Source organism: Hypomesus nipponensis, chromosome 12, assembly GCF_054491055.1.
Source record: "Hypomesus nipponensis isolate SF chromosome 12, ASM5449105v1, whole genome shotgun sequence".
NCBI lineage: Eukaryota > Metazoa > Chordata > Actinopteri > Osmeriformes > Osmeridae > Hypomesus > Hypomesus nipponensis.
In genome coordinates, this window is record NC_140372.1 from 14,940,370 (window position 1) to 14,950,938 (window position 10,569).

The window sequence follows — 10,569 nt, forward strand, 5'->3', positions numbered from 1 at the left end:
GGACTAGTTAAAGTCCAAAAAACGGCGGAAGAACTAAGAGTATGGAATAAATAGAAAAGGCTGTTCCTGCGAAACAGCAGTGAGAATGCTGAAAACCTGAATGGGGATAGCTGACCATGCTAAAAAAGCTGAAAATAGTGAAAATGTAGTAGAAAGTTATAAGCTGAATGTCTTGTGAACATTTTAAAGGTTGAATGGTGTCTCTATCTGAAAGTATGCTGAAGTAGTTAAGTTTGAAAGAGGAGGAAGCTTTTTTAATGATTTGAAAGGATTTACCGTTACTTTTAAAGGAAGAATAATTTGCACAAAAACCTTTAAAAAAAAATACGTATAAAAGGGAGAAATACCAAAACACAGCACACATCTCCTGAAGGAGCTGAAAGTTTTTTTTATTTTATTTTTTTATTGCTGAAAATACAGAAATTAGAAAATACCCGCAAGCTGAAAGCTGAAATGAATTTTAAAAATTTGTGAGTCACACAAAAGAGGCAGTGTGGAAGCTGAACTGCATGATCTAACAAGAGCTAAAATAGCCTACAATGCGGGAGAAGCTGAAAGCTGAACTGTTAAACAGTAGAAAAAGTAGGGTAGCTAGTCATAACAAGAATATTCTCGTTTTAACAGCTGAAATTATAGTTGGGATAGTAATAGCAGTGGCAGATGTAGCCTACCATTGAGTGCATTTACTCGGCTTTCTTAGTAGGATTCAAACATACAGCAGTAGGGCCGATACAAGAAGACACGGCGACACTTTGTTGCAGAAGGATGATGGTGCAAGTTTCGTCAAAGAAGCATACAACGATCAATAAAAAAGAATCATGTAGACGTGTTTATTGAGTAATCGCATAACTAATTACACATGTAAACGGAGTAATTGTATTATTGGCATAAACCGACAATTGCTAGTAATCGGGTTTGATGAATGATGAACTTTATTGGTTCGTCGAGAATAACAGAAATTTGCCTAGACGCAAAACTACACGTCCAATCTCAAAAATTAGGATATTTTCCGAGACCCAAGACTCTGCCGAAACCATTGATATCCTTTATGTGTCTGTGCGGTCAGAAATACAACTCTTTTTGCAGTTTCCAAAACGTTACCCAATTCTGCTGTCATGGTGCGTGTCTGTTTGGTTGCCACGGCAATGGAGCAGCTGTACTCGCGAACAAGCTGGGCAGAGAGAATGACACATTTAGCTAGTATCCACATCTCAAAAAAGTTAACCTAGACGCAAACCTATACGTCCAATCCAAAAATGAAACCAGAGATGTCCTTTATATGTCTCTGCGGTCAGAAATACGACTCTACCTGCAGTTTCCAAAACGTTACCCAATTTTGCTTTCATGTTGGTTGTTTGTCTGGTTGCCACGGTGATGGTGCAGCTATGATTGCTAACATACGGTGGCCCTGAAGTGCAAAACACCCCCCCTGATATGAGTACATCCCCCAAATGAAAACACTCCCCCCGAATACGAGTCAACTCTCCCCAAATCGGATGACTTTTTCACCTCCCCCCAATACAAAAACACGCTCCCCCAAATGGAAAACGACATTACATTAACTCAAAAACACATTACATTAACTCTGAACGGAAAGGGTAGGTACTACACTTCAGCGCTGATTGGATGCAATAGGCTAACTAACAAGAAATATGAAATTGATCGACAGAAGTACAAAATGCAATCGCCTGGCAGAGTTACGTGCACCAGGACATTTGTTTGGCTATCGAAGAATGTAGCAAATAGTAGGCCTATGCTACTTAGGTGAAAGTATTTAGTGTTAAATGTAAAAATCGATAGCCAAACAATAACTATTCTGGTCCACGACTCTGTGTTAGTATTAGTTTTTTCTTCTGAAAAGTCCTGCTTCCTTCAACTGCGTTTTTAGCGTGCGCATAGGCTAACTTATTGTAATATTGTGAAACATTAACAGCATATCTAAGATTATTTCATAGGAATGACCCTGATTAAAATAAAGAGTAGTGTCATGACTCTGAATTGTTAACACAAATGTTTCCTCTTTCCTCCCAACCAAAACGATCAAGTTCATGATAATGACAGAGTTAGGTGGACTAGTTGTTTGGCTATCGATGTTTACGTTTAACACGCAATTTATGCTTTTGCATAAGTAGCCTATATGTTACATGCTTTGATACCCAAATAAATGTCCCGGTGCACGTAACTCTGTCAGGCTATTGCATTTTGTACTTCTGTCGATCAATTTCTTATTTCTTGTTAGTTAACCTACTGCATCCAATCAGCGCTGAAGTGTAGTACCTACCCTTTCCGTTCAGAGTTACGTAATGTGTTTTTAAGTTAAAGTAATGTCGTTTTCCATTTGGGGGAGCGTGTTTTTGTATTGGGGGGAGGTGAACAAGTCATCCGATTTGGGGGGAGTTGACTCGTATTCGGGGGGAGTGTTTTCATTTGGGGGATGTACTCACATTAGGGGGGGGGGTTTGCACTTTCAGGGCCACCGTACTAACACGCTGAGGGCAGAGAATAACCAACATTTACCTAGCATCCACACCTCAAACAAATTAACGTAGACGCAAAACTATACGTCCAATCCAAAAAATTAGGATATTTTCCGAGACCCAAAACTCTGCCGAAACCAGAGATGTCCTTTATATGTCTGTGCGTTTAGAAATACGACTACAACGGCAGTTTATAAATGTTGTTATTTTTTGTTTTCTGTGACGAATTTGTCACCACATTTGCATTGGACTCTATGGGGCGAGAGTTGGACTTTGTCTCGCTTTCGTGGGGCTCTGAACAAATGTGTAAGTTCTAAGCGATTCAGTCTGCACTCTGGGCTTTCTCGTAAACACCCATGTAAATCTCAGAAACGGTTTGAAAAAGTTATGAAACATAATCAGTGATATAAAAAAAAGTTGAATAGATATCAAAAAGCTGAATTATATAAAAATAGTGTAGGGTTTTGTCAACGTTTTAAAGTTTAAATGGTGGCTCTAGCTGAAAGATTGAGGAAGAAGGAGGATTTGGAAGTTGAAGAAGTTTTAATCAAATCAAATCAAATCAAATTTATTTGTATAGCCCTTTTTACACGCAAGCATGTCACAGAGGGCTTCACATACGCCCATAGAACTGCCCCTCAACCAACCTAAACCCTCAAGGAAGACAAGGAAAAACTCCCAGAAAAACTCCCAACGGGAGAAAAAATGGAAGAAACCTTGGGAGGAGCAATTCAGAGAGGGATCCCCTCCTCCAGAGACGGTTGGCAAGAGAGAGGAGCAGAACACAAGCTAAACATAGTCATACAGTGTCAATGGGTTTTGAAACACCAAAAATCCATTGTTCGGCTTTATAGACGTTGGATGGGACCTGGAAACTCGCTGTTGGCCGTCATGGAGGCTGGTTTCCGGTTGACGACCTGGTCCAGCGTTGGTAGACCAACGACCAGGCAGGTCCTGACAGCTCAGACCCCCCACACCACAAGGGATGTGTGGGGGGGACAGAGAGGAGAACAGGGATTAGAGAATGCCAGGAGCAGCTAACAGTTTCAGTCGTAATAGAATGAGATCCCCACCGGTCAAGTGTGGACTAGTGCAGCAATTTAACAAAGCTAAGAGGGTATTTGATGCAGCCCCACACACCAAGACAGCGACAGCCCCCCTTGGTTGGAACATGAAATCTGTTCCAGGGGAAACAACTGTAAAATAGGTTATATTTATACGAATAAGGATGAAAACAACCAGCCCCCCGTTGTCTCCAACTAGTAAACTATAACAATTAAAATATACAGCAACGGAACTATTACAGTAACAATATACAATAACAGGTTTACTTTTTTTGTAACATTTAAATGGGCAGTGTGAACATAAGCTAAAATTACAATTTAAAAGTTACATGTGATACACACATAGGCAAACGCACACCCCAGGTTTACATAGAAAGTACACACATTTAACAATCATAGGATTGACTAAACAGGAACGTTTTTAATCTAGTTTTAAATGTCGAAACAGTATCAGCTTCCCTAATTGAGACAGGTAATTTGTTCCAGAGAAGAGGTGCTCTATATGAGAACGCCCTACCTCCAGCAGTTTTTTTCTTAATTTTGGGTATTACCAGATAGCCGGCATCTTAAGATCTTAGAGTCCTTGCGGGGCAATAGGGTGCAAGGAGACCGGAGAGGTACAGTGGTGCCAATCCATGTAGAGATTTGTAAGTTAGTAGTAAAACTTTGAAATCAGCTCTGGCTTGGATAGGGAGCCAGTGTAAAGAGATAAGAGTAGATGTTATATGATCAAACTTTCTTGTTTTTGTCAATAGTCTAGCAGCAGCATTTTGTACCCGCTGTAAATTTTTCAAGTAGGTAATTGGGAGGCCAGAGAACAACACATTGCAGTAGTCCAATCGGGACGTAACAAAAGCATGTATTAGTTTTTCAGCATCATCCTTTGAGAGGAATTTTCGTATTTTGGCAATATTACGTAGATGGAAAAATGCAGTTCTGGTGATTTGTTTAATATGGTACTCAAACGAAAGGTCTGGGTCCAATGTGACTCCTACATTTTTTACCAACTGGCTTTGAGATACTTTGACACCATCTAAGTTTAAGGTCAGATTGGATAAATTATTTCTGTATTTTTTAGGGCCGAAAATTTGAACCTCGGTTTTATCCGAATTAAGAAGAAGGAAATTTGCTGTCATCCAAGTTTTCAACCCGGAAACACATTTTTCCATAGCATGTGGAAATTCTCCAGGCTTTATGGACATGTATAGCTGAGTATCATCTGCATAACAGTGAAAATGTACCCCAGAGCTTCTAATTATGTTTCCTAAAGGCAACATATAGAGTGAAAATAACAGAGGGCCTAGAACTGAACCCTGTGGTACTCCGTATTTTACAGTAGTGCTCCTGGATGAGCAACCATCATAGTGGACATATTGTGATCTATCAGATAGATACGATCTAAACCACTTTAAGAAGTTTGAAAGGATTTGAAAGAAAACTCAATTGGAAACCCATGTTAAAAATATTATGAATATTGATTTATATTAATTCAACCATAAGAGGTACAAAGCTAAAACGTTTTTTTATTTTTTTTTATAGCTGAACGGTTTTAATAGCTAAAGATTTTGAAGGCACTGAAAGGTGGCGCGGAAGAAATAGAAGAAGTTGAATAAAGATTCAAAGAACAATGCTGAAGCAGCATTCCAACAATAAGAAGAAAGAGAAACAGGAAAATAATGCTTAACAGCATTCTCACAATAATAATAAATATATATGTGATACAATGGTTTGTTCTGCCGAAGGCAAGCACACCCCAATTAAGCCTATGTTATATGATGAGTGTTGCTTACTATTACTAGTTTATTGTTAATGCCATCGTTATGGTGTTACATGACATAAAGTTCTAACAATATAACGACCATAACAATAGAGTTATCAGACATGATTTATTCATCTTCGTCTTTGCTCCAGAATAACATGTCAACAATCTATATTGACACCGTAACATGCCACGATATTATAACTATTTATATTAGGCTATCATTACGTTTAAAAATAGTTGCCAGCTGGTGACTTGTGACCAACGGATAATTGGTCACAAAGTTACCATTGGGAGACGTAACCACAACGTCATGGATTGGTAAGATCTGGTTTAAAACTCCTGGTAATGAAACATAGAGTTAATATAACTAAAGACAGCTACTTCTGTCTTCCAAGATGGCGTCCCCATTCATTTCTATGAAAAGTGCTCAGTGGCGCAGTCTTTCCAGACCGACTCGTCCGGTCTTGCGCAGAAGCTTGTTCCTTGCTCCGAAACTCATGCATGCTTGCAACTAGCTGTATACGTCATACTTTGCGACAACCAGTCGCGAGCTTTTGAGCTGGAGCTAAGGCATTGCAGAAAACTGTCAGAATGTGGTACAAGTCCGATCAAGAAGCAGATAGCCTACATGTGAACTTTACGAAAATCAATACTATTAGTACTGTAGTATTATACGTGCAGGGCCTATACGTTGTTCTTTTTGCTTTGTGTTTATAGTTTAACTGCTTATGTATTGTGTCGGATAAATAAACTTTAAACCTAAATATCTGGCTCCGTTGTTGTTCTAGCTTTGCAAAGCAAATTAAGCCTATACCTTTACTATTATAATGATGATGAGTGTTGTTTACAATTACTAGCTTATTGTTAATGCCATCGTTGTGGTGTTAACTGACTTAAAGTTCTAACAATATAACGACCATAACAATATTGATGTTATCAGACATGATTTATTCATCTTTGTCTCTGCCTCAGAATAACATGTCAACAATATATAATGAAGCCGTAACATGCCACAATATTATAACTAATTAGATTAGGCTATAATTACGTTTGTCATACCATGTGCATAATAGCGTTCATTACAAAATGGTTAAATCTGCTTTAAAATAACTTAAATTAACTCTACAAACAACCGTCATGTATGTGCAACCATTTGTAAAACTACAATAAAGGCAGGCAGCTGTAGATTATCAAATCCTTTCTCTTAGTTCTCATTCAGCTCAGGTAAATCAGCGATTTGTGTGATAGACAGACGAAAATGTCCAATGATACTAAACACAGAAATGGCTATATTTGATTGGCTTAGATGGTTTTGGGAGCAGTGTTCCCGCCTTCTTCTAGGGAGATACAAAACCTTTTTTTACAAGTATACGAATCTTTTTTGCAAGTTACAAATCTTTTTAGCAAGTACACAAGTCTTGCCTTCCTCTACGGAGACACAAAACTTTTTTTTTGCAAGTACACGAATCATTTTCTACAGAGACACATCTTTTTTGCAAGTTACAAATCGTCTTTACAGAGCTTGCTCTCCTGGCACTAATTTCACGCCATACTCGTCGTTACTCCCGAGTCCTTGTAAGGATTCATTCAAAATGAACAAAGCGTTCACGAACGACACATTACAGAGCAGTCACTGCCTGACGCCCAATCACTGGGTAGTTTCATTGGGTGGTTTCTGAGGTTCAAAGGCTAAAACATGAACATACGAGTCCAAATTCCTCCTGTTCCTCCTCGCCAAAGTAATATGGGCGACAAAAAAGATCCTCTGTATTGGTCTAGTTTGTCTGGATATCATAAATGTGTTGGACAAGTACCCGGAAGAAGACACTGACATCAGGTTGGTGTGTGAGAAAGTCAACGAAATTAGGAAAAACAATTATTTTCCTTTACGCTGCCTCATCGTTCGACCACAGTGCATAGGTTAAGAGCAGTGTCAGTCGCTTCTCAGAAGACAATCATAGGACAATCCCTATTTCTCGCTAACAATTCGATGCTTTTTTTGCACTGCAGAATTTCAGTGAAAACGTAATTATTGTTAGGGTTTATTACTGTATGGATTGTGCATTTTCTGTCCCTAACTAATGCGCTTGGAATGTTTTTGTAAAAATGCTTGTATGTTTTAAACTCAGTGGCAGTTTTAAAGGGGCGATTGATTGTTTTTTTGGGGGTATTTCACACTGTTCCTAAGATCTCCGAATAGGGTATGTAACATTGGTTGGGTTGAAAATGGCCCGGGTGCTCTTCTATGCCCCCTGATATATCCTCTGAAATGTTCCCGGGAAAAAACATTAGCTTTTCTCACTTTATGGTATGCTCATTAATATTTAGATAAGATGCGCGCTGATTGGTCGGTTTTCAACGAGTGAAGCTGGGGAGCAAAAACGAAACACTGTCAACAGCAGCACTCACTGAAACACCGAAGGTGGAGACTTGAAATAAATCTATTATGTCTACACAACACTGTTTTCAACAGACTGACTACATATCATTTGAAATGATAACATTACTTGTTTCCACTTCTGTTGTTGAAGCAAACTGGATTGACTTGGGTGGGTAGAACGTTAGGCTTAGCAACCAAACCATATCGTGATTCAACTGGCTTCAGTTAACTAGCTCTAGATATCTTGCTGAAAAATAACCTGACAATGATCTGGACAAACATGCATTGTTGATTGTAGATTTACATGACACGGGTTATTTATTTGAATGAAACACAGTCAGGAACATGAAACAACGTTAGCCCCATTGCCAAAAAACTGGGCTAAATTATCACACATTCTACCTATGCTCTTGCGTTAGCAAGCTAAACTAGTTTACATGCCTACTACAGTTTAGGTGTTACTAGTAACAGTTACTAGCAATGCTATCTAGCACCTGCCTTTCTCCAATTATTTCAAATAGATTATCTAGACAGGCGGTAGCAATAAGCCAGACTGCTGTTTGTTTTCTGGTTATTTTTTCCGAAGCTTCCCTTCTAATGCTGACTACAGCTAGTCTAGCTACAGTTGATGTGTGTAGAAACGTATTTAGCATTCTACCCGGTATTCTAACGCTATATACAGGACACGTTAGCATTGCTAATAACTGTTAGCACAACATCATACTGTCCTTACAGCTTGCGGTTGCAATGAGCATATGGTCGGAACAGCACCTCTTTCCAGGTTCAGCTTCCGAGCAAATCCTGCTTGAAATTGTCCAAGGTTGTCAAAACTGTCTTGGGTGAAATGTTCAGAGCAAATGAATGATTGTCGAACTTCACTGGTGTTACGTCCCAACTGGTTCCTAATTTTACTGGTTCCCCAGCTGTGCGTGCACCTATCAGTCGTCACAAATTCACAAACATATTACTGGCAATTTTCAAGTCGGATCTAATATTTGCTGCGGCAAATATGAAAGTAGGCCTATAGGCTACGTGCACACTACATTAGGCTACCATTCGCAACTAAATAAACGGAGACAAAATAAAACATTTGCAGGCTTGCATGAAGTGGGATTTGATCGCATTAGAGTAAAAACTTGTAGGCACAATAGTCTGTTGATTAAAACCGTGAGCTACACCAGCTCACAAATTTTAGCTAAATCGTTAGGTATTTCTTAGCTATGTTGGCCTTCAGGTAACATTTTGAATTGGCTTCTTCTGATTCAACTGGTTCCCATAGACACTACCCGAATGTAGGCTACTATGCATGTATTTGGGGTTGTTTCAAGGCAATAGCCGTATTTTCCACGACATCACAGCTCCTTCTGACACCACAGATTAGCCTACAAATTCATACTAAGAACGTCGCTGCTAACCCAGACAATACGATCAAAACACGCATGACACAACATGGAAACATTCGTTTCCTATGGGATTTCGTGTAGCCTATTGCTGAGTGTTTCTTCGCTATATCTTTTGAAATCAATTCATTTCATAATTGTATATTCTGAACAAATGTAGTGGGCACTTCATTACAGCCATTCACGCTATAATAAATGGAAGCTAAGAAAATAAAAGATTCAAGTGGAATTCGATCCCACAAGCAAAAACACATGTACATTGTTACAATCCTCTGCATTATACCGTTAGCTACGGAAGCACATGAGTGATCCAGGAATTCAGTCACAGATTTATTAACTACATTGGCCTTCAGGCAACATCCCAGCTAACAAGGGACGTCCTGGGGACGTTCGGTGACGTTCCTATTTGGTCCCCTGTAGGTTATACCGTGACGTTATCCTTAGGACGTCCCTAGGACGTCCTTAAGACGTTATTAAAGTTCCTAAAAGGTCACAATTTAGACATTTATTTTTAAACTTTCAGGGGACGTCCCAGGAACGCCCCTGGTTGGTTATGATACGACGTTATGTAAAAAAAAAAATCGGGGACGTTCCAGGAACGTTCCAGGAACGTCCCTGCTTGGTTATGATATGACATTATGTTAAAACATTTCGGGGGACATTCGGGACGTTCCAGGAACGTTCCAGGAACGTCCCTGGTTGGTTATGATATGACATTATGTTTAAAACTTTCGGGGGGTTCCAGAACGTCATTCGTTGGTCATAACCATCTAAATTCCGAACTGATATTTTCGTTTGTGTGTCATTCTGTGATGTGAATTGCTCGAGCTATAGGCTACTGTCACTCTGGAAACTGTACAGTATTAAATCAATTGTTTATGTATGGTACCAATAACTTGCATTTGAGCAAAGTATATTATAGTCATAAATATCCTATTTGGTCCCCTGTAGGTTATACCGTGACGTTATCCTTAGGACGTCCCTAGGACGTCCTTAAGACGTTATTAAAGTTCCTAAAAGGTCACAATTTAGACATTTATTTTTAAACTTTCAGGGGACGTTCCAGGAACATCCCTGGTTGGTTATGATACAACGTTATGTTAAAAAAATTCCGGGACATTCGGGACGTTCCAGGAACGTCCCAGGAACGTCCCTGGTTGGTTATGATACAACGTTATGTAAAAAAATTCGGGGACATTCGGGACGTTCTAGGAACGTCCCTGCTTGGTTATGATATGACATTAGGTCAAAAAATTTCGGGGGACATTCGGCACGTTCCAGGAACGTTCCAGGAACGTCCCTGGTTGGTTATGATATGACTATGTTTAAAACTTTCGGGGGGTTGGTCATCCGTTGGTCATAACCATCTAAATTCCGAACTGATATTTTTGTTTGTGTGTCATTCTGTGATGTGAATTGCTCAAGCTATAGGCTACTGTCACTCTGGAAACTGTACAGTATTAAATCAATTGTTTATGTATGGTAC

The 10,569-nt window shown here is 39.3% G+C and overlaps 2 protein-coding genes across 3 annotated transcripts in view; one reads left to right on the forward strand and one right to left on the reverse strand.

Annotated features, from left to right (window-relative positions):
* snap25b (synaptosome associated protein 25b) overlaps window positions 1-1,378 on the reverse strand; it is a 63,971-nt gene extending 62,593 nt beyond the window's left edge. Inside the window, exons 1-2 of one of the 2 annotated variants that reach the window (XM_084667796.1) lie at window positions 1,310-1,378; window positions 1,102-1,171 (exon numbers count right to left, since the gene is read on the reverse strand). The gene's annotated coding sequence lies outside the window, so the exon portion shown is untranslated. Of the gene's footprint in view, window positions 1-1,101 lie in introns of both variants that reach the window. The other variant, XM_084667797.1, reaches the window with a different exon arrangement.
* Window positions 1,379-7,006: 5,628 nt separating this feature from the next.
* The window catches only part of khk (ketohexokinase), a gene marked incomplete at its 5' end in the record, with an annotated part of 43,948 nt that continues 40,385 nt past the window's right edge, over window positions 7,007-10,569 (forward strand). The window contains one exon of the mRNA XM_084668619.1: window positions 7,007-7,140. Within this exon, the coding sequence (XP_084524745.1) occupies window positions 7,007-7,140 (134 nt within the window). The remainder of the gene's footprint in view (window positions 7,141-10,569) is intronic.